At 39.4% G+C, this 24,446-nt stretch overlaps 1 protein-coding gene across 3 annotated transcripts in view; it reads right to left on the bottom strand.

Annotated features, from left to right (window-relative positions):
• Positions 1-12,504: 12,504 nt before the first annotated feature.
• The window catches only part of CDIN1 (CDAN1 interacting nuclease 1), a 180,934-nt gene continuing 168,992 nt past the window's right edge, over positions 12,505-24,446 (bottom strand). For 2 of the 3 annotated variants that reach the window (XM_063289994.1, XM_063289997.1), the window contains exon 11: positions 12,505-13,403. In XM_063289994.1, the coding sequence (XP_063146064.1) occupies positions 13,289-13,403 (115 nt within the window). In that variant the 3' untranslated portion in view covers positions 12,505-13,288. Of the gene's footprint in view, positions 13,404-20,272; positions 20,318-24,446 lie in introns of all 3 variants that reach the window. The other variant, XM_063289995.1, reaches the window with a different exon arrangement.

The raw sequence follows: 24,446 nt of genomic DNA on the forward strand, positions 1-24,446 counted from the left end.
CCCCAAGATTCGGTCCAGGCACCTGACATTGTGGGTACAGTGTGGACAGAACCCCAATTGGGTTTGCAAGCTGTCACATGCAGTCAAACTGTGCGCAGCTGCCCCCAGCTTCAGTTTCACCGGCTGGGGGAAGGACGCCAATTCCCTCACAATTGCAACAACAGTTCCTGCTAGAGCTGAAATCTGACACTTGGTTGCAAGTGAATAGAGACAATGTTACATTTGACAGGGGCTTAGCTTGGAAACAAAACCGCCTCTATGTCCCTGACAGTTTGCGAAGGGAAATTTTGATTAGGTCTCATGATGATAAACTGGCTGGTCATTTTGGGTTTGTCAAAACCTTGCATCTGGTACGCTGCCAGTTTTGGTGGCCCACATTGAGACATGATGTAAAAAGTTAGGTTGCTTCTTGTCCTGTCTGTGCCATGTCAAAACGGAAGGGGGGCAAACTGCAAGGGCTGCTGCAGCCGGTGGCCAGCCCCTCCCGTCCCTGGGAGGAGGTCTCTATGGACTTCATTGTGGATTTGCCTCCTAGTCAGAGAAAGACTGTGATTTGGGTGGTAAAGGACTACTTTTCCAAGCAAGCCCATCTCATTCCCTGTGCTTCTATTCCGTCTGCTCAGCAATTGGCCCGCCTTTTTCTAATCCACATCTACTAGATTCACGGTAGCCCCTCCCGCTTGATCACAGACCATGGGACACAGTTCACTTCCCAATTTTGGAAGGCATTTTTGAAGCTGGTGGGCACCAAGCAGGCGATGTCCACTGCGTCGCATCCGGAGACTGACGGATCTATGGAGGTTCTTAATTCAACCCTGGAGCAATTTTTGAGGGCATTTGTCAACTATCAGCAGGATAATTGGGTTGATATGCTACCTTTTGCTGAGGTGGCTTATAACAACGCCGTCCATCAGAGCACAGGGCACACCCCTTTCCATATTGTTTTTGGCCGGGATTTTGTTCCCATTCCTGAGTTGCCTCAACCCCCTGCGCAGCCCTGCTCTGCTTCTGATTGGGCTGCTCAACTGGCTGATTCATGGCCAATGATTCAGCAGGCGTTGGCTGATGCCCAATCTGCCTATAAACTGCACGCTGATAAGCGACGAGCCCTTCAACCTGATTTTAAAGTTGGTGATAAGGTCTACCTTTCCACCAAGTTCATTAAGTCACCTCAGCCCTCGAAGAAGTTGGCTCCTAAGTTTGTTGGTCCTTTTCCCATTGTGGGAATTGTGAACCCTGTCACGTTTAAACTGGATTTGCCACACAATCTGAAACATTTACATCCTGTTTTTCATTGCAGCTTGCTCAAGCCTGTCAACCACTCTGATCATTGGCATCCACAACCCTCACCTCCTGCTCCAATCATGATTGACGGACAGCAACATTTTGAGGTGAAGGAGGTCCTGGATTCTCGCCGACTACGTGGCACTCTGCAGTACCTTATTCGCTGGAAGCACTTTCCCCACCCTGAGTGGGTGTCTGCCCGTGATGTTCAATCTCCTGTTTTAGTTCCATGCTTTCATCTGGTTTATCCTCTGAAACCTGCTCCTTAGTGTTTTGGGGGGGGGGGGTATGTCATGTTCACCGTTACAATGTTACCATTACATCGTAATGTTTTGCATGTCATTTGGCTGATACATGTTTCGTCTGGGAGGGGAGGAGGATTCCATCTCCTGGGATTGTTGTATGTTAGCAGCTGGATTGGAGTGTGTTTGGGTTATCTCGTGTGTTCAAGGTTCCTTTCCCAGGACATCAGCAGGAACGGTTACCAGCACCTGGGGGGGGGGGGGGAGTTTGCAATGGCAGGGCGAGGGGAGGGATTACGTTTGAGCCGAGGGTTTTTAGTTTGTATTTGGCACGCTTTTGCTCATTCTCAGCTTTCTCTGTATTTGCATACTATTCTTTAACAAATCAGATATCATTAAGTTCCTGCTTGTGAGTCTGAGTCTATTAAGGTAGGCAATCCTTACAGTACTGGTCAAAATTGTTTCTCCTCCGTCTTCTGTTTGTAGTCATGTTCAGGTTGTAGAAGCTATTCTGGGGGAACTTTACAGCAATTAAATATGATTTGTCCAGATAGTGACAAATTGTTCTTCTGGGTTTCTTTCTGCAGCCCAGCTCTAATGTAGAAGCATGGAAAGTGTCCTGGGAGAAGTGTTTTATAAGGCTGCACCATGCTGATGTCCAGAAGATCGTAACAATCCTACAGTGACTCCTGTTGGTTATAATCATGGACAGGGTCTATTTCCACCAGGTGGATCCTGTTGATGGGTCTGTCGTTCAGATTTCTGTGTAGATACTGCTGCATTTTTTTTTTTTTTTTACTGTGGTTAACTTATCTCTTAAAATGGGCTCAGTTCTGTATGCATGTCTAAACACTGACATGTGAAACCCATGGCAAAGTCATTTCTAGTACAGATAGCCTTCATGAGTAAAATCTGTGATCCAGTTCTAAATGGCGTACCCTTTAAAATAAAATGCCATAAAGAGGCTCATATATTCCTGTTGGGACTTAATAGTAATATTTACATTAATTTAATTTAAGTTTACATTAAAGAAATATATGTGCAATTTGTGTGAAGAAATGCACACTGTACTAAAAGGTCTGAAATAACTGTTTCATGTAAATGCCTATATGGTGAGAGGGGAAAAGGTTAGGCTGTAATTTTCATCTTCTATTTTTCTAGTCCACTGACTAAGCTTTTTAAAAATATCCCGACAAAGACCTGTTGTAGTCTTTGTAAGCAATTCTTACTTTGTTGGTGTCTTTGGAAGAAGCACAGTTCACCTGCACATCTCTTCACTTACTTTTGTACAGTTTCTTGTCCCTGGAGCACTGGTTCTCAAACAAGTCCTCATGGTGCTCTCCTACTCTGCTCCTCTTGTGATGAACCTGTACCTCTGCTGAGATAAAAAGCTGGTGAGACAGATGGGAGATTGGCTTTATTATAATGATCAGGAAAAAACCCTTCCCGTTTATTTATTTGATCCCCCCCTCCCCTTTCATGTGTCATCTCTCTGAAGGGGGGTACATAGCCTTGTCATATGTTCCTGCAATGTCTCGTGAGACTAAGCCTAATGATTTTAAGATGTAACACTCTGAGTATGGCATATTAACTTCAGCTAACAAAGTAGAGTAAATTTTAACCCTATGTGCATTTTCATTGCAGAGTTGTAATGAAAGGCTTACAATATAGTCCTTCTAAATTATTTTCATCTGCACAGTAGAAATAGCACTCCCCAAATCAATGTCATTTCCTTTTAAGGAGTCTCTTTTTGTATGTTAAAAGTTCTTCGTAGAACCCTCAAGTCCAACAGAATCTTCACTTTCTTTCAAGCACATGCAATATGCTGGAATAACATTTTTCCAACAAAAAATGATCTGATTGCTCCCACAGAGTTTTCTTTCTGAAAATGAAGATCCTGAAATAGAAACTATACCCTAAGAAGTCTATTGCTTCTACCTCCCAGCCCATACTCACACAGAGATAACAGACTCCCATGATATAAAACTGACTCACAAATAACACATTTTCACAGCTATGGCTTTGCTCTGTCAACATCTTATTATCTTAAAATACATTTGAATGTAATTTGGGGGAGGGGATAAGACAATAATTTCTTTCAGATTTTTGGTTAAATTCCATGAAGTTAAATGTTCCATGAAAAAGTCCAAACTAAGTGAAACAAATCATATCCAGAGCAGCAAACAGAATTCTTAAAAGATGGAATGGGACCTTAGAAATTACACAAAGTTTTGAGTTTTAAGCTTTGACATACCTGAAATAGCTGAAGAAAGCATTCTTTTTGGTTGATTAGCCAAACCAATTGCTCACACTTCTAATCTTATTGAAGTTCGTGTGATTTGCATTTTTTCTTAATGATTTTGGTATATAACCCAGGATTTATGCTAATGAGAAGGACCTGCACCATGTAAATCATTATTGCTATTAGAATTTATCTTATAGCATGAACATTCAGTACTTATCCTCTTGTACTTTCATTTTATTAGAAAAGTTTGCAGAGTTAGAAGTCATTTGAAGTAATTTAATTGTTAAATGTTAATTAAAAATGCAATGAGTAATAGATTTTTGCCTTAGCACAGGCATAGCTCTAGTGCATCTTTCAACAATATGAATTGAAAATACAGTATGATTGGCCAAATGAATTCATACTTTGGGAGAGGTCAGAATGGCATGCAGTCTGCTTTCTAATCTACATTATTTCATGCCCCTTTAGCACAAGAGGTAAGTATCAAAATGACTTTTCAATAAGAGTAAATGTTTAATCCGCATTATAAGAGGAATAACCTCAGTCAAAACTGTTCCTTTGTGATTTAATGGCCAGCTGAGGTTAATGGTCATTGGTTTCACCTCAGGATCTCAATTAAACCCTAAACTTTAGTTAGTATTTCTTATTTGACTTTAGTTTTAACTTTTTAAAACAGCCTGACTTGAATCTTCTATCAGTAGCATAGTCAAGACTGCAATAATAGTAATATATCGAAGTTGAAAATAACCAAAGGATATACTCTAGGGGGTTAGACAAAATTGAAGAGTATCTGATCAAGGCTAGTAGCCTTGACAGCTACTACCTCCAGAATCAAAGGTATTTACCCGAAAAGCAAAGGTGAATGGAAGCTAAGGCTGTCTTATGAGCTTCCCTGATGCATCTGGTCCAGTTGTGGGATTAAACAGAACTTGGCCTGATCCTATGCCAGCACTAAAATGAAGGGTGTAAGCATGTTTATTTGAATGTGTGATTTCCTGCACCCCTTCAATGAGATTTAACTGAAGCTGCAATTGTATATACAGTTATTATGGAGTGAGATCCACTGATTTAACTGAAGCTGCAATTGTATATACAGTGGAGTGAGATCCACTGTATTCAGATTGTGAGCATATGTTAGAATCATGGAGTTGGAAAGTACCTCAGTGACCATCTAGTCAATCTTCTGCTCAGTGCAGGATCCAGCACACCATCTCTGACAGATGGTCTCCAGTCTCTAAAGAACTATAGAGAAGGAGAACTCTCTGCATCATGGAGCAGCCTGTTCTGCTGGCTGACAGGTCATACATTCAGGAAGGTCCTCCTGATGTCCTTAACTTCCTTTCATGAAATTTTAACTGACTGGTTCTGCACGAGTCCTATGGGGCAATAGAGAATAAATCTATTCTCTCTTCTATATGACAACCCTTCAGATCTTTGAAGCTTGCAATGATGACCCCTTTCAATCTTAATTTTTTAGATTAAATATACTCCAGCTTGGCTTGGTTTCCAGACCCTTCACCATCTTGGCAGCCCTCCTCTGAGCTTACTCCAATTTGTCACTGTCCTGGACAAAATATTCCAGATGGTTTCTGACCAGGACAGAGTAGAGGGGAAGTTTGTTTATTTATTTATACAAATGTATATGGCTGCCCATCTTAATCAAATAACTGTGGGTGGCTAACCAAAACAGAAACAAACACAGCATAGAATACCATACATGAAAACCAATTAAAAGAAATAGTCATGTCTCTTTATAGATTCTGTAGCAGCATAAAACCAGAAAACACCTACAGGTTTCCACTAACATCCTGGCCCTGGTGCCTGGGGGAAGAGCCAGATCTTCAAGGTCTTCTGGAAGGCCAGCAGCGTTGGTGCTATCTTAATCTCTATTTCATAGGGCAGTTGCTGTGACAGAGAAGGCATGCCTTTTGGATCCTGCTAAGTGTTGTTGCTTCACAGAAGCATGCCCACCTTGCCAAATCTGATTAGACAGGCTGAAATCACCGGAGATAGGTGGTCCTGCAAATAATTGGGCCATGTGCCATATAGGGCTTTAAAGGGGACAACCAGGATATTCAACTGTACCTAGAAGTCTATTGGAAGCCAGGTCACTTCTCTAGCAGTGGTATTACATGGGCATACTGTGATGTGCCCAAAACTGCATGTGCCATCCTATTCTGGACCAGCTGTAACTTCCCAATGCTTTTTTAGGGAGTCCCACATACAGTGCATTGCAATAGCCCAACTGGGAAGTGACTAAGACTAATTTCTTCTTATGATCTGGACTCTGTGCTCCTATTAATGCACCCCAAGACCTCCAGCCTTGATAAGCATCCCCTCTATTTATCAAGTCATTGGTAAAAACGTTGAATAGCACAGAACCTAGAACAGAGCCTGGGGCGCTCCACTTGATCCTTCCTTCCAAGCTGAAATAGAGCCATTAATGAATACTTTTTGGGTGTGGTCATTCAGCCAGCTCTGAGTCCAACTGTATCATCTAGCCCATATGTTATCATTTATGAAGGGGAATATCATGAGACCCTCTGTGGAAGACTTTGCAGATACACTATGTCTTTAGCATTCCAATGACCACTCAGTTAATCACTCTATGAAAGAAAGAGAGGAAAGGAAAGGAAAGGAAAGGAAAGGAAAGGAAAGGGCTTACTCTGGCACAACTTGTTTGTGACAAATTGATTCTGGTCTCTGTTAATTGTAGCATGCCTATCCAATAATCTGTTTGAAGACCTTTCCCAATACAGACCAAAGCTGATAGGTCTACAGTTTCCTGAATCCTCCAGTTCCTCTTTCTGAAGATAGGGATGGCATATTCTCTCATCCAGTCTTTTGGAACTTCACCACGAGTTCTCAAAGATCACCCAGAATGCTGCTAAAATCAACTCTGCTAGCACACAGGTTGCAATCTATCTAACCCTGGAGACCTGAATTCGTTTAAATTAGCTAAATTCTCTCTTACCTTCTCCTTGTCTGTTCTAAGATGTAATTCTCCCAGTGATATAACAATAACCAGCTAAGGCAGCATTTCCTTTCAGTATCACCCTTTACCAATTCACTACTTTTTACATGATTAGATCTATATTCTTCTTGCCTTTCCTCCCCCCCCCCCCCATCGTACTCAGGTCACCTTTTTTGTTTGGTTTTGATATTTCTTGCAATCCTCATCCTTAGTTCATTCTTAGCTTCAGCTTCTCTTACAGAGTTCCTATAGTTTCTGGAGATTACATTGTATTCTTCTTTGGTTATATTCCACTCTTCAGGTTTCCTTGGTAACTCTAAGCAATGAGTCCTCCAAGTCACTCAATTATTTAAAATTTTGAAAAGCCTGCTCCCAGGTCTCAATATTCTGTATCTGAAGAACTAGCATGTGGTCACTTATTTTAATTCTGTATATTTAGCAGTCATTGGAGATGCAGCCAAGAAGTCCCATTCCAAGTATATACTCTGTTCACTGAACATAACATTTCTGGCCAGCAGGACTGTGCTAGCTTTTGACTGCACTTTTTTAAACTGGTCAGTTAATAAGCAAGCAGATTTACACAAGAGTTGCAGTACTGCTATTATGCAAGTATTATGCTTACTGATGCTAATTAATAATTCTCATTTCATAGTGGAGATGCATATTTAGAACATCAAGAGTTTAGCTATTGGATTTGGTATACATTTAGTAAAGAAATATCTGGGAAGCAACATAGAGTACCTTATACAGGTAGTTCTCAACTTATGACCATTCGTTTAGCAACCATTTGAAATTATGATGGTGCTAAAAAAAATGACTTATGACTGGTCCTTTCACTTACGACTGTCGCAGCATTCCCACCATCACATGATCGCAATCCAGGTGCTTGGCAACCGGCTCACACTTATGACAGTTGCAACGTCCTGCAGTCACATGATCACCATTTACCACCTTCCCAGCTGGTTCCCAACAAGCAAAGTCAATGGGGAAGCTGGCAGGAGGTCCCAACTTGCAGTCATGTGATATCTTGCTTAACGACTGCTGGTGATTTGCTAATGACTGTGGCAAAAAAGTCATAAAATTGGGTGCAATCACATGATGCCTCACTTCACCACCACACCGCTTAATGATGAATTTTCCAGTCCCTATTGTGGTCGTAAGTCGAGGACTACCTGTCACTTGATAACACTCCCAAATAGGTTTGCCTTGAAGCAGGCATTTCATTGTGTGTCTTTAAAAATTGACATTTGAGATTCTCTTTGATACTACTTATAACCACAGATATTGTATGTACAGACTTTTTTAAAAACAATAGGAGAGCTTTCTTTTTAACTGCCTTTAAATAAATTGATCCATATTATGCCTTTCTAAATTAAGAAAGAGGCTTCCAAGCTATTGATTTCATGTTTTTAGGATTTCATCCAAAATTCTTGGCTAAACTGACTCCATTAAAATTGCAAAATGAGGTTCTTCCTCTAATATAGTAAAGTTTGGGGGAGGGAATGTGTTGAATTACTCTGATCAGATTTTAAAATAATTTTACTGGACTACTATTGTACTAAAGGCATAATTTATAGAAGCTGACATAAGCTGCTATTTGTATAAGAGTCGTATATTTAACAATAGCAGGAAAATAAAAAAATGCTGGAGGAACTAAATCTGCTCTATTTATTATTTAGTTCATAAAAACATCTTATTTAATCTTTTGAACCTTGGCATGCTCTTAATAGTAAGTGTTCAAATAACATTTAGTATACACAGGAGAGAAAACTTTGAGTAATACTTTGGACCTGAGAATTTTTTTTGTAAAATGTGACCTCTCCATAACCCCGAATGGCCTATTTCATACAGACTGCACTACATGGAGCAGACGCTAGTATCTAATACTTAGCAAGTCCGCCAAATAATTAGTGTGTGATGAATTTTCTGTCTGCAAGGCAGTTTTGGTCTTGTAGTGCAACTTTAAAATTAATTTAAAAATTAGTATTAGTCTGTTCACTGTCCACTTATGAGCAAGTCAACTGAAAATGAGAATCAGTAGTATAAATGATGGCAAGTTTAAAATATTCCATTCAAAATGACTGATCCCCAAATTCAGTCTTCCCAATCTGACATCTTCTGGGTAGGTTGGAATCTTATCTCCCCAAATTCCATTGGCCTAACTTTGCTAGGTCATACTGTGATTTTTTTTGTTTAGCATGTTGTTTGAACCCAAACTTTGTACAGTAGTTTGTAAACTTTTGCTTATAGTTTAGTGTGTTGTGTAAGTCAACTGAAACTATAGTAAAGCATACTGTGTGAATGGGCAATGCATTACTAGAACATGCAGAACTATCCTGCATTTTAAGAGGATACCTTAAATTTGTTACTTAGGTTCTCTGGCCTAGAGATTTCAGCTATCCAAATCTGTTTTTTTGTGCCCATCCTTTCCAAAACTTAGTCTATTATGTACTGTCTTTCACTGGATTTGCTTTCCTGTCTATGATTCTGCAATCCATTGTTTCTCCAACTGTTTTTCAGACAATTGCCTACTTTGTCCACTTTTGTGTCTTTATAAACTCTAGATCTACCTCCCAGGCAATCATTTCTCTCCTATCCCCAAAGCTTTAGGCATTTTTGATCTGCGTTGCATGCTAAATTCTTAATGATCTAAGAACTAAATCATATGGCACAGTTATTACAATGCAAATTTCTTGCCTTTGTTTCTGAATGTGTCCCAAGGGAGAGGAGTACCTGTGGAACATCATTGTTTAAACCATTAATATCTGGGAAAATGTAAACAGTAATGTCTTGTTATTACAGACTGAGACGTTATTCCAAGATCAAGTTACTGTTTCTGTAAAAAGTTTCTGGATCCATAAATGCTCCATCTATTGCTCTTGATGAGATTGCCCTTCCTCTGAAAGAGCTGGTATGTAATCTGTGGTTCTCCTGGACTCACAGCTCCTGTTACAGCAGCAGGCAAAGGCAGTATTCCAAAGAGCTTTTGGTCAGCTTCAGCTGCTCTGCTAGGTTCAACCTTTCCTGGACCCAGGAGTACCTGAAGACAGTGACTCATGCCCTTGTTGTCTCTTGGTTAAACTATTACAATTCCCTTAATGTGAGGCTGCCCTTGATGGACCAGGGCACAAAATGCAGTTGACTGTGGACTGGCATCAGCTGTTTGATAGGGCAACACCTATCCTTTGGAAGCTTCATAGGTTGTTAGTAGGTTTCCAGCCCAGTTCAAGATATTGGTCATTACCCATAAAACCCTTGGGCCTTGTCAAATTCAGGGCCTTCTCCTTCAGGTAGTCTGCCTCCCCTATGTACTCTAACTACTCCAGATGCCTACTTCTCAGGAAATCAGAGAGAATGGGACTTAAAGTATTACCTTTACTGCAGTAGACTTCTCAGTGTGAAATAGCATATTTCACCTAGAATCTAGTGAATCAGGCAGAACTGTGTGCAAGTTTACAGTATTTGTAAGAGCAGATGCTTGGTAGGTCTGTATAAGAATGTCATTCAGTTTTATGCACACTTCTGTTTTCTGGCTTGGCATAATTCATTCACACGCTCCGCAGAATATTCTCTCCATAAAATACTGTTTGGTTGTAATGTTAAATTGTATGATTATAGCATTGTAAAAACTGCTGTAGTCTTTTTTTTAATCTTTAGGCTTGATGTTTTATAAAGAAAAAAATGCACAAAATACATATGGAAGAAAATTTGAAATATCTGAAATCATTTGGAAGTTGCTAAATGTGTGCAACTAGAATTAGTACAATTCAGTAGCCTTTATGACTTGTTTTATACTATTTTAAAAAATTAGAAAAGAGTCTATATAAAGTCAGAAACTATGAAGGCAGTAACATAGATTTTTAACTCACTATACTGTGTAAATATCAAATTATGGGCACCTATTTTATTTATCTTTCCTGAAAATAAATTTAATATTATATCCCCCAAAATCCCAAAGATTCAATGAAACTTGAGAAGGATTTTCAACATCTTTGCAGACAAATTTAATTTCACTTATTTTACTGAGAAGGAGAGCATAGGAGAAATACTGGGCCATCATGTAGACTACTGTTACAGCTTCCACCACAAAACGAAATGTAGTTGTACTACTTCAAGCAATCCACTTTTATCTTTAAAATTTTTAACTGAAAAACTGAAATTCCACTTTTCGGTTACAACAATGCAGCAAGACTGTTTCAATTTTTCCCCATTTGCATGCCATTAATAACAACTCTCTTTGTTTCTTCAGCAAGTTACACACCACGGATTTCTTCTGCCATTTTTAAGTGCAAGCAAACCAACCAGCCTGTTGCATCATGTTGAATACAAATGACTTACAGCTGTTTGACATAAGGTCCTGATGAAAAGTTTGATCTTCCAAAGAAATGGCAAAAGTTGCAGGGTCATCTTTGCCAAGTAGCCAAAATATAGCAATGCAGTATTTCTGGGTGGGAAAGGAGCATGAGAGCTGTTTATTTTAATAAAAGACAGAGAAGGATTATTCCCTTTTTTAAAGCAAAAATATTTATTTGAAAGAATTGGTGTCTGGAAAAACTCAGCAACTCACAAGTAGGCAGAATGAGCTAATGGATATATAAAGACATGAAGCATTTAACAAAATATCCATGGTTGCCATAATGCTCACAGACACCTCCTTTGGCATTCACCAAGATCCCTGTTTTTCTTGGCAACTGAGTTTTTGAAAATATGATTTTTTTTTAAAAAAAGGGGTAAGAAAGTAATCGTAAGAAACATACTAGGTAGTTGGACAAGTTCTAAAGTGAAGTGGTAGCCTCTAATTTCCCTTCTTTCCCTCTCAACATTCTGGACTCCATGAAGACATGTTTGGATGTGAAATATGTTTATGAAGAAGGAAGGATGTAAGAAGAGTGATTCCAAATGAAACAAAAATATGTCTTGGAAGATGATCCTTGAATGTGGTGTGGGTGGGGAGAAGAAAGAAGGAGAAAAGAAAAGATAGGAAAAAGGAAGTAAAAGAGTGAGTGAGTGAGTGAGAGGAAATTGGGATTCAGAATCTCACTTCTCCCTAGATTCAGGTTGTTGAGAAAGTTATTTTTTGGCCTCATCGGTTTATTTCCTATGAAAAGGATGTCTTCTGTTATATCTAAGTTAGAAGGCATATTATGAATGAATGCTGTCCCTCAAATATTTTATTTCAATTCTAAATGTGCCACTAGCAGAAAGGCTGAATCTAATATGTGAACCAGAGATATGAATACATGACCTACAGTACATACCAGTCTAGAGATTAAAATGAATTCTACATAGTATTCCTGATAGGCTATTCTGCTTCAAGCAATCCTATGTGGGATGGTAAAGAGCCTGGAATTGCTATAAGCTCATGAAGAATTTTGAATGATAAAAATATATAGAAGGGAATTCCTTTGCCATATAAAGTCATAAAAGTAAGGGTGAGCCCCATCATCAAAGGATTTTAAAGAAAAAGTGGACTGAAAAGTTATTGGATTGGAAATCTGTTCCCCAAAGCAGCTATAAAATGTAATCCTGGTCTCCTAATCCCTGCTATCTGAACCAACGAGCCAAACCTGAGTGTATGTCCTTTTTGCTATAGTTTTCTATGCTTATGAACATGACCTTTAATATGTGGACTATAAATGCGAGGTACAGAGCTCTGATTCTCAGCCATGTCCCCAACATGTTGTCTAAAGAAATCCTTTGCCTTCATGTTGTTTTTAAAAATATCTTTGGAATACAGATTGCCAGGATAAGACTAAGGCTCAAACTATGACCCACTTTATTTTGCTCTAAAACATCAGCATTAAAATGTCTATTATGTCTTATACAATCCATAAACATGTCTAAAGTTTTAATTTCAAGATCTGATACACAACGCTTTTTTTAAAGATAAAAGCATTTCTACAATTTTAAGTTTTCATTTTAACAACACTAGATTAGGTAACATGTATACTAGTAATTAAAATTATTGTAAAAGTGTCAACTGACTGGCTGTATGCCCCTCAAAAGGCAGGAAGTTCAGACTTAGAACAATACACTGCTGGTTGACATGCTTTTCTACCCTCTTTTGGCACAAAGTGAGCCTGGGAAAAAGGAGATATGACATTAATTACATCTGCATTAGCAAGATTTTTAACATTTACCAGGAAAAGATTTTGGGACTGAAGACATGTTCTGTTTTTAAGGTGACTTTGCAATAGGGAGGAAAACTGAAAACCACACCTTTTGACCTCTACATTTCTTCTTTTGTTCAAAGTGCAAAGAGAAGCCATCCGGAAGGAAGAAAGATTACAGCTATCTATAAACTGTTTGACAGAGGCAGAAATGCTGATAATGTTTGGGCTGTGTCTGTATTTTTTGGCTGCCTGCAACAGCAGGGGGGGTTGAAGTAAAACAGAGACTCTTGACGTGTTTGTCTAAAGTGGTGGTAGGGTGATCCCAGGCAGTAAGAGTTCACCTGAAGTTCAGGACAGATGTTGCCAGTAGTTTATACTTCAGGAAAGTAAAATTGCTTCCGGATTTGCCTTTTCCATCCTCCATGCTGCCTCAAAGAAGAGCAATGTTGGTAGGGAAGCAGTCTTTGAGTAAGATACCTCGATTGCGATGACAGTCTAGTTCCTCGATAAATCCATACCAATAGATCACTAATCCGGGACCAAATCTACATTGAAAACAAAAAGCCAGACATAATTATGTATAATAGTAATCACATCTATCATCTGCAAAGGTTTAGAAATATAAATTTTAGGGATACACAGAAAAATAGTGAAATAATTTACAGAGATAACAAGTATTAAATTCTCACTCTACACTTAATGGAAGGCCAATTTTTAATCTCCATTTTTTGCCTTTTCCTGCCTAGTGATGATAGATTAATAAGAATCTTAATCATATTTATTCACTAGTTACAGAAGGCTCATTTGTTTCAGAGAACATTTCAGGATTAAAAGAATAGGGTTCTAAAAGGGGAGAAGAAAGTTGTTTGCTCTTTAATATACATACTGAAAGTTAGCATAGGGACCTATCAAGGCAAATTATCACTTATTCGAAGCATCTCCTTATTGTGTGCAAGTAACTTCTCAGATCACCACCAGGCAATCACAGGCAAGGCCTCTTTTGCCCACAAGGAAGTTCAGGCCCTCAGGAGTAATCACGATCAATCAATGTGTACAGCTAGATGTTTTGCACATCAGTTTCACCTTCTTCCTATTGAGAGCACTTAATTAGAGGGAAGCCATACATTTGGTGTAGTGTTGCAAGAATTTTACAGTGAAATCATAAATTATGGATGCTCAGTTTGTAAAAGGATGTCTAAAAACAGAGCAGCTTTCTATAATGTCATGGCAGGGTGTACGACTTGAAGCCAAAAAGCTCTTTTTTCATTCTGTGATTTATTGCGTAGCCTAGGTAACCTGCCAAAAACAACAGCAATGGTATAGGAGGAGCTGTTAAGAGATCATATATACAAGTTCAATGTTATGTCATGTAACAGTCTGCACACAATGCTGTAGTCAGCCAATATGGTAGCCAGCTTTTGTTATGTTTTAACTATAATGGAAATGTCTCAAGGGAGCAACAGTCATTTCAGTGCTCAATAAGTTGATAATGCAACTATTTAAAACTGTGGGTAACATCAGACATTGTTGTTTCATGGAAAAACTGGAAGGAACTTGCCCCAAGTACAGAATGACTAGCGAACAAGTATGTTGAAAAGGACAAAACCTAGTTGGCTCCCTTGACTGTTTTGATTGGATCTTCCTGCTATCCCAATGTTTAATTTTGCCATTTGGGAATTCACAGATATTACCTTCTAAAACTGCTGTTTTCATCAGCAGTTGCCTGTGCCCAGTGCTGACACTACATCTTTCACTCGAAAAACATCAGGTGTTTTAGAAAGACAGGTGCTAAATAAAGACTAGCGTTGTAGATTTAGCTGTACTAAATAATTCTTTCTAAATGTTCACTGGCAGTATGGCCAGATTACAGTTGTCTTCAATCAGTATGTGTCATGGAGAAGTCAGGAGTGCTTTCTCCTCCACTTGTTCTTTGAATGGGTTGCCACTGGATTGTAGTGTACGGCGGCATAACAAAATAGGGATGTCCACTAGAGAAATGGACTTGGGCTATGCATTAGACTTTTTGCAAAAACAGCTGAATCTGGCTTTGTGTGGAGAAAAGCTACACAAATATGAGCTTGCTGCATTAAGAGTGCCCCATATTTCAATTTTAGAAAAAGCAGATACTCTAAAAAGAGGGCTGTATATGAAATGTGCAATGTGTTGTGTGGTGTGCAAATTTTATTTTGGCTTTACTATAGCAATAAGTGAATGGGTTATTAAAATAGTTATAGTTCCTTTGGTTACTTGCATGAGAACTAACTGGACCTGGAGCCATATTAAAACGTTTGCCTTCTAAATCAGTGCTTAAATACAAGTCCGTATTACCAAATATTTGGACACATTATGCGAACACCCACCTCTCTGGAGATGTCTATAATGCTGGGAAAGGTGGAAGGAAAGAGAAGAAAATGACCAGCAGCAAGGTGGATGGGCTTAGATACAGGAGCAGTGGGTGCACTGTTGCAGGGCCACAACTGGGGGGGGGGCAAGCAGGGCATGTGCCCTGAGTGCCACGCTGGGGGGGGTGCCAAAATGAGCGCTGGGGGGGGTGCCAAAATGGGCGCCCAATCCATGTTTGCCCCGGGTGACACAGACCCTAGCTGCGGGCCTACAATGTTGGAAGACTTGAAGGACTAGGTTGGGGACAGATCATCCATAAGAAAATCTATATGGTTGTTACAAGTTGACACTGACTTGATGGCACATAATCAATCAATCAATCAATCAATCAATCAGCAGGTATCTGCTATAAGAAATACTGTACTACCTTACCCCCCACTGATATAGCAAATCGGTATTTGCTATATAAAATTAAAACTTTCTCTGCCAGTATACCAGTGTTCATTGTACAAAATCAAAAGTCTCTGCCACATACATGATTTTAAGTATCTCTCCCTTACCAAAATCTCTCTCACAATGAAAGGAAACATACACACATACACACAGAGCAGTCCTAAAACCATCTAATCCTTGGATGTTGCCTTTTAGCACATTTAGCCAGTGGTTTTCAAGTTATATGCTTGCTGACCACTCTCCCCTTTCATCCCCTAATTTGGAGGCAGATGGGATGATGACCTTTTCCAGAGATTACAAGATTACACTGTGATTGATCCCCCTAGAAGGCTGCCTGCTCCTGCCTTTGCTCCACCCTGAAATGACTGGGATTGGACTCCCAATCCTGGACATTTGGAGATAATTTTTTATTCCAAAAGGAAGAGGTATCTGGGAAATCCAGTTATGTGGCGATTCTCTGCCTACAGAAAGATGGGAATATCAGAGTATTTCAGTGGAGGTTGTGTTGGCATAACACTTGAAGAAATCATGGATGGGATTAGTGTGTCATACTCACACCTAAACCTAATTGCCCTGGTTTAATTTGGAATAAAAATGCCCTCCCCCAGTCAGCCACCTTGTGGGTTGATATGTGAGAGGAAAGTGTCCCTGGAATGGAGGATGCACTAATTAGACAGATGGAAATAATGGCAAATGTTAAGTTTATGTGTAAATCAGAGCTTGCAACACTGAGGCTTTTCTTCTCTAGCTTTATTCTTCCTTTCCCTTCAATACTCATTGCTGCATGAGTGACCAATGGGGAAGGGACTGATGATGTCATGTAGCCAGGCCAATACAGTCCTGGTGCAAAGGCTCATGAGACACTTCCACGTGTTAATAAGTGGGCAACTGCATTTCCCAGAGGTTGATTTTTGACCCAGCTAATGAGGCTGTGCACTAAGAGAACTATTAGAAAGGAGATTCGATTGGCTTAATGGATAACTAGGTTACGTATGATGCCCAAACATGGGCAGATTGAGGTACTGTTGTATTACAGAGAGGAGCAAACTTTTGGTGTCCAGGAGCCACATTTAACTTCCTTTGGGAAAACAAGGCCCAAGTTGATGGGACAATGACCAAAATGGCTGGCGCTACATAACATAAATATGCAGGGCCAAGGTTCCCTGTCCCGTTCCCCTCCACCCCATTTCACATATTTCCAAATCAAAAGGGTAGTGCACTGCGCTGACAATGTTTAGCAATTGTTATTGGAGGCTCTGGGACCCACAAAAAGTGGTTTAGGAGTATATGAAACCTTGAGATCCCAGACTACCCTTCCCTGCTCCATTACACTGTGAGAGAAATCAAAGACTCGGTTGACTTTGAGGTGCATGATTTGTTCTCCCAGTGTAACAGATTATGTCAAGGCTGGGTAAAAGCAGAGCTATGCAAAGCCTAAAGCGGTGCTTTGCTTTGAGCACCATGAAACACTGATGTATTTATTAATTACAAAAGCCTCAGTGCAAACACTGCACCAAAATATCAATTTTGAGAGCTTCTGATGGTCTTCTCTACATTCACAAAAGAACTTCTGCCAGTATTTCTGGTGTGCAGTGGAACAGCCAAGTCAGAGCAGCTTGCTTTTAGAGTTGAGATATTGCCTTGAATTTAATTTGAATTCAGACTGAGGTAGTTTCATAAAGTGAAGTAGCATTCCGCTTTGCACAGGCCTAGTAAAGGTTAAACATTTTTCTGTGAATTCAGCAAGAAGAAATAACACACTACCTTACTATTATGGGTATGGCTCCACACATTGGTGATGAGGATAATTATGCATGTAATCGATTGTACCAATATTGAATGGGTCCATTCTTAATATCTCTGCTTCTCTCTGTAATTCTGACACTAGCAAAAACTAGCAAATTTTCACATTGCATTGCATATGGTTACCTGATCTGTGCTGCAAGAATCCAAATGACTATTAGATAGCACTAAAGAAATGAATGTCTGAAGGTCGGCGGTTCGAAACCGCGCGGCGGGGTGAGCTCCCATTGCTCGTCCCAGCTCCTGCTCACCTAGCAGTTCGAAAACATGCCAATGTGAGTAGATCAATAGGTACTGCTTCGGTGGGAAGGTAACGGCGTTCCGAGTCGTCATGCTGGCCACATGACCCGGAAGTGTCTATGACAACGCCGGCTCCAAGGCTTAGAAACGGAGATGAAACGGACGCCCCCTAGAGTCGGACTCGAATGCACTTTACGTCAAGGGAAACCTTTACCCTTTACTATCACCCAAAGTCCTTTAGGAGTCAGGAGGCTTCAAAATTTGACAAAGAAATAAATACAAATAAAGGTTTACAGCTCAGGTTAAGAAGCTCTAGCATTGTATCTGCTTTGGTGGAAAATTCTTTGCAGGTAAATATTTCTCTTCCCCAAAGGAAATTAATGCAAATAAACTGTTGCATTTCTGAATCTATTCAGCTCTGGTTTAATTTTAAATTGTTCCATTAACAATATAATATTTTTAGCACATTGGTTGGCTCATGATACCAATTTGAATATAATAACATTTTTTGTTAATAAACAAGTTCTCATTGTTCAAATTTTCTCTGGTTATTATGAGAAGCAACTTCCTCAAACTTCTTCCTTTCTCATTTATAAGAGGAGACAGTACTCTTCTGATTTATCCATAATTCTCATAGGTTTAAACTTGACAAACTATGGTTTATTCCAATTGTGGATTTATTCCAATTGTGGCTAGTTAGTAAGCCAGTTTATCATGAATTCCTTCTGTTTTGCTTGATTGGTACAAATGATCATGCACTGATTTAAAAGGAATGGAGAACTGTGGTCAATTTGGAAACTAAACCGTTTAAAACTTCTGTTATGCTTACAGTAGGAAGAGACCAATGTCCAAGCCTGTTCTTATAATCATAACTACAGTTTGTTAATAGGTCTGAAACTGGCTATTAAGTCAATTGTAGGTTTGTCTTTTAGTCAGTGACATTATTCCCTAAGTACTACACAGACTGCTTCTCTTTATAATATACGGTAGATAGACACGCACACACAATTTCTGTAAATTAAAGTTAGCATATGTACCACATGAATACAACCCCTGTTCTAATTCATTGTTCAAAAAGACTTAAGTGAAGTACTTAAAACCAAAATTAACTTGTTGGCACATTTAGCATTTGGCACTGACGATCAGGAACTCCTGCTGCTAAGCACTAATTTCTCTCTCATTAGCTCACAGAGTCGGAAAATCACAAACAATGCCAGTAGTTAATTATTACTGCTTTAATTTGAAAAGTCATTTAACCTTTTTTCCCCTTTTGTGTCAACGGGAAGCAGTAAAGAGGTCAAAGATAGAAGCAAGAACCTCCCTCCTAAATCTGAGTCTCAACCCCATTTTTCATAGATGCATAGATGTGATATGTGAAGAATCCAACTCAGGCTCTAAATTACAGAGTAAGTGTTGAGAACTTATTTATAGATTAACACTTCTGTTTCACAACTTGGTGACTAACCTTTCTTTTGTCAGCCTTTAAAAAAAAGTTAGGCGCGGAGAGCGGCAAGAACCAAAAACGCACAAACTGCCGTTCAGAATCTTTTTAAAAAATTAGTAATTCTGGAGTGAGTTAATACCAAAATCAGAATCAATACAAACAGAAATGCAGTAACGCTTTCCTATTCATATTCACCAACAAATGAGAAGCATATTGCCTTTAATACCTGATGATTTAATGTATAGCACTCACAACAAATAACCATCACTCTATCCTTTACTAGCAAGCAGAGTTTAATTTTTGCTGACATTTTTACACTTTGCTTCAACGGGTCATCCTAGGTTCTAGAACAAAACCAGCCAACCTACAACTCCTTTGCACACCATTTGCAGCCTTCTAGTACCCTGAAATCACATGTGATGAAATTACTGAATTTCAGCAGTGCAATTTTGGACTTGTTTGGGGCAAATTGAAAGGGTGAGAATGGAAGCAGCTTGTTTCCTGCAAGAAGAAAGAAAAAGTAATATATTTTCCAGAGAGGAGTTGGTCTAGCCCCATGCAAATTTTGGCTGTCCTCTTCTGCATTTTTTATGGCTCTCTAAATACAGTTATGATAAATTACAAGGTTTCTCATTCCACTCTTTATTATGCATCACCCATATGCTTGATAATTGTCAGAAAAATTATAGTAGATACTAATGCTGTAATTAGAGGGTTTGAACTAGGTATGAAGAAGTCTAGATTCAAGCCTCCATAAAATGTGCTAGATGACATTGGGCGGGCAATAAATACTTCGTAAACTGACCTATGACAGGATTGTTATGAAGATAACCAGGGAGTGGGGCTCCATCCATCCATCCATCCATCCATCCATCCATCCACCAAATTTAGCCACCACCCATCTCCCCCAAAAGAGGGAATCTGGGCAGTGTAATGCACCATATACATTATCTTTAGGATGTATAGGAAAGATTGAATATACAGTACCTGTAACTAAAAATTAATCATCAGATCCTTTGCTATCCTAAGCTTTTTAATCCTTGATAGGGAGTTCTGGTAGGCCACAAAGTTCCTAAATGGCCTGAAAAAGCCCATTCACTCAAATACCCTGATAACATTAGCAATACTGACCTTTCATTTCAAAAATATGTTTGATGCACTCCAAATGTTTTCATTCAATGGAAAATATGAACAATGACATACTTTACAGGAATATTCAAGAAGAAAAAAGTACTGCACTCTCAAACTTAGAAAAAGTATTAGGTGGTGTGAATCATTTCCCATGTTCATGTCTTTCTCTGGCTAGAATGTTAATAGAGTTTAAATATGCAGAAGTACTCCCATGGAGTGTCAAATTTTGATCTTTTGTATAATTATTTTGTATAATAGAGTATTAAGATTGATAAAAATATATACATTTATACCATCATGACAGAGTGTAGGTTACGAATAAGCATGAATCTTTCAGAGCCAGTTTGTGACATACTGTACATTCAAAGTAGAATTTTCAAACCCTAAACATGGTTGAAAATTGTTTTTTATAACTGTCCAGTAACCCTTTAACCCATTTTAAAGTCAATCATATAGTAAACCCTATTACTTAGATATTAACTTCCAGACATCATTCAGATTTATACTTTTAACAAAATGGATAAGAGACCAGCAAGATAGGGAGCGTTCACTGGAACTGTAATATAAATAAAGGAATATCATGGATCAATATATATTTTTATTATAAATCATAAAATCCTTTTGAAAAGTAGTATATTATTCAGAAAGGCAAAATATTCATTGGGGATCCACATGCTTAATTTATTTTGTACATGCAAAGAGAGGTATGGTCAGTCTTGGTTTTGTGGGACAGGCAAATATGCTTTGTACATTAGATTGTTTATGTCTACTGAACCCTTTACAACTTTAAGGTGTGTGGACTTCAATTCCCAGAATTCCCTAGTCAGCGTGCTGGGGAATTCTGGGAGTTGAGGTCCACACATCTTAAAGTTGCCAAGTTTGAAAAAGCACTGCTTTATACACATGTATGTAATTTGAAACAGTCTTAACATGAACAATATTTATACTGTAATGGTATTTAATGTCTGTTGAAGATTGATGTACTATTGAAAACATGAAGAACATAATTGTTAGCTATGTTGATGTCTACCTACACAACTGAACTTTTTAACAAGCATGCAAGTGAATTAAATCCTAGTTTACATCTGTCAATCTTCCATCAGAATGCCTGTTTCCTTGCTTGCCTGACAATACTACTGTCTTTTCTATAAACTGTTTGGAAAATCAACCAACTCTCCTGCGGTGATGCTGGAAAAGGTAAGTCAAATAAATGTGTGTAAGTTTTGTCCTCTTCTAAATATTATACCTGTAATTAATACCAGAGATCACTTCCAACAGATTTTTACAAGCTATTTTATTTTATTTTATTATTTTATTTTTATCCCCCCTGTATTATTTTTACAAATAACTCAAGGTGGGGAATATACCTAATACTCCCTCCTCCTCCTATTTTCCCCACAACAACCACCCTGTGAGGTGAGTTGGGCTGAGAGAGAGAGACTTGCCCAAGGTCACCCAGCTGGCTTTTATGCCTAAAGTGGGACTAGAACTCCCAGTCCCCTGGTTTCTAGCCCAGCACCTTAATCACTAGGCCAAACTGGCTTGGTATACCAAAGTACATACATTTTGAATACTATTTAATTCTAATGAACTGTTACATACGTAGTAAACTGATTCTTAAGTAGAAGAAACTATGCAAAACATTCTCTCTCCTGCCTGCCTGTGCTTTGAATCTTGAAGACCTTCTGTAAACCTTTTTCTTTGTATCTGTAAATGTAAATTCCAAGGCAGGGGCTCAAAGCCCCGTTCGATTTACAATCTCTTTTTGATTCAAGGACTGCATTTAGCTTTTGCATGGCATATCAGGAGTCACATTCCAACAAGTAGGTAAGGCCAGAACAAAAAAGTAGTGAAAAGGCAAAAATTAAATTGAATTAAATTTAAATGTAACCCCATAAACACTGTTATTACTTCCCATGAATTTAATAATTTCTATCTACTATCCCAGTACACATCACTATTGAATAGATATTTTTGGATGAGCTCTAAGGGCTGCACTGAAGACTTGGAAAGGCACATGAGGCTGAAGGGCATCTGGCTGAGCATTCTTGCATGAAACAGAGGACTTCTATGCAGTATTCCTGAGTGGCATTAATATAATGTTTCTGATACCAGGCTTTGACTGTTGCCTTTGTTCCAGCATTTTAAGGAGCTATGTAGTTTTTATAGCTTTTTTGCTGCCTTGACTCTGTAATTTATTATTAAAGATATTATTTTCAGTTTTATTTAAATAATGTTTGTTTCCTTTTTTCTCAAAACCTTTTATTGATCCATTTTCAAACGGACATACATAAAATAATATAAAATAAAATTTTATATTATAAATAAAACAATATACCATACAAAAAAGGAAAGAAAATCTTTAAACAACAAGAAAATACATAAAAAGAACAAACTGTAATTTCAACTATTTATTTATTTATTAAATTTATACGCTGCCCACCTCACTAAAAAAGTGACTCTGGGCAACTTACAAATAAAAGTTATCAAAACCATTATAAAAATACAATAGAATAGAAGAAAATAAAAGAGGGAAGCTAAAAGGTGGAGAAAGCATCTACATATTAACTATATCCCAAGTTCACCTGATTTTGTATTTCTTTAAAGAGAAAAACTAAGTTTTGAATGTTAACCAAACTTGTTCAAATTTTTTTCCCCAAAGGGAGAGATAATGTGACATTTTCTGATTAACTTAATATATAATTTTCTCCAAAGTTGCTAAACTTACCTTGTTATCTGGGAATGGTTTGATCCTGTTGGGCCCGAGGAAGTGGACAGGATCCTCCAGACTGCAAATGCAACCACGTGCCACCTTGACCCATGCCCTTCCTGGCTGGTAAAATCAGTCCAGGAAGTGACTTGTGGTTGGGTCCAGCTGGTAGTTAATACATCCTTGAGGGAGGGTGTGTTTCTGGCTGTCTTTAAGAAGGCGTTGGTACACCCCCTCCTCAAGAAGCCATCCCTGGACCCTACTATATTGGGCAATTTTTGCCCTGTCTCCCACCTTCCCTTTTTGGAAAACGTGGTTGAGAAAGTGGTTGCGTTGCAGCTCCAGAGGATTCTAGAGGAAAAAGATTATCAGGACCCCTTTCAGTCAGGTTTCAGGCCAGGATATGGGACAGAGACTGCATTGGCCACACTTATGGATGATCTCTGGCGAGAGTGGGATGGAGGGAGTGCATCCATCCTGGCTCTTCTTGACCTCTCAGTGGCTTTTGATACCATTGACCATGGTATCCTTTTGGGTCGGCTCAGGGAGTTGGGGGTGGGTGGCATAGTCTTACGCTGGTTCACCTCCTTGCTCCAGGGCCAGTCCCAATCGATAGGAGAGGAGAAATTAGACCCTCAACCCCTCCATTGTGGGGTGCTGCAGGATTCAGTCCTCTCTCCTCTCTATTCAACATCTACATGAAACCACTGGGTGAGATCATCCGTCACCATGGGATGAGTATCATCAATATGCTGATGATACTCAAGTTATATATCTCTATCCCGGGTGAGGTAAGTGATGCGGTGGCTGCTCTCTCTCAGTGCCTGGGGGGGTCTGGATGGGGAACAACAGGCTTCAACTGAACCCTGGTAAGACGGAATGGCTGTGGGTTGAAGGCTCCTCAGTATCCGGGAAGTTGTCATCTTTAGTTCTGGATGGGGTTGCACTGCCCCATTCAGACCTGGTGTGTAACTCGGGGGTCCTTCTGCAGGTGGCAGTTGTGGCCAGAAGGGCCTTTGCACAACTCCGTGTTGTGCACCAGTTACGCCCTTTCCTGGATTGAGAAGCCCGCCGAACAGTCACTCATGCCCTGGTCATCTCCCACATAGACTATTGCAATGCGCTCTACATGGGGCTACCCTTGAAGAGTATCTGGAAGCTTCAACTGGTCCAAAATGTTGCCGCGCAAGCAGTTATTGGTGCCCCAAGATCAGCACATGTGACACCACTGCTGCGCGAGCTGCACTGGGTACCGGTTTGCTTCCAGGTCCAATACAAGGTGTTGGTTATGACCTTTAAAGCCCTACATGGCATGGGGCCAGGTTACCTGAGGGACCGTCTCATCCCCTTAACATTGACCCATCCCATCCGGTCATGCACAGAATCCCGCCGGTAAGGGAATTCTACCTGGAGGGGTCCAGGAGGTGGGCCTTCTCTGCAGTGGCACCTGCCCTCTGGAACATT

Source organism: Candoia aspera, chromosome 1 (assembly GCF_035149785.1).
Source record: "Candoia aspera isolate rCanAsp1 chromosome 1, rCanAsp1.hap2, whole genome shotgun sequence".
NCBI classification, from domain to species: Eukaryota; Metazoa; Chordata; class Lepidosauria; order Squamata; family Boidae; genus Candoia; species Candoia aspera.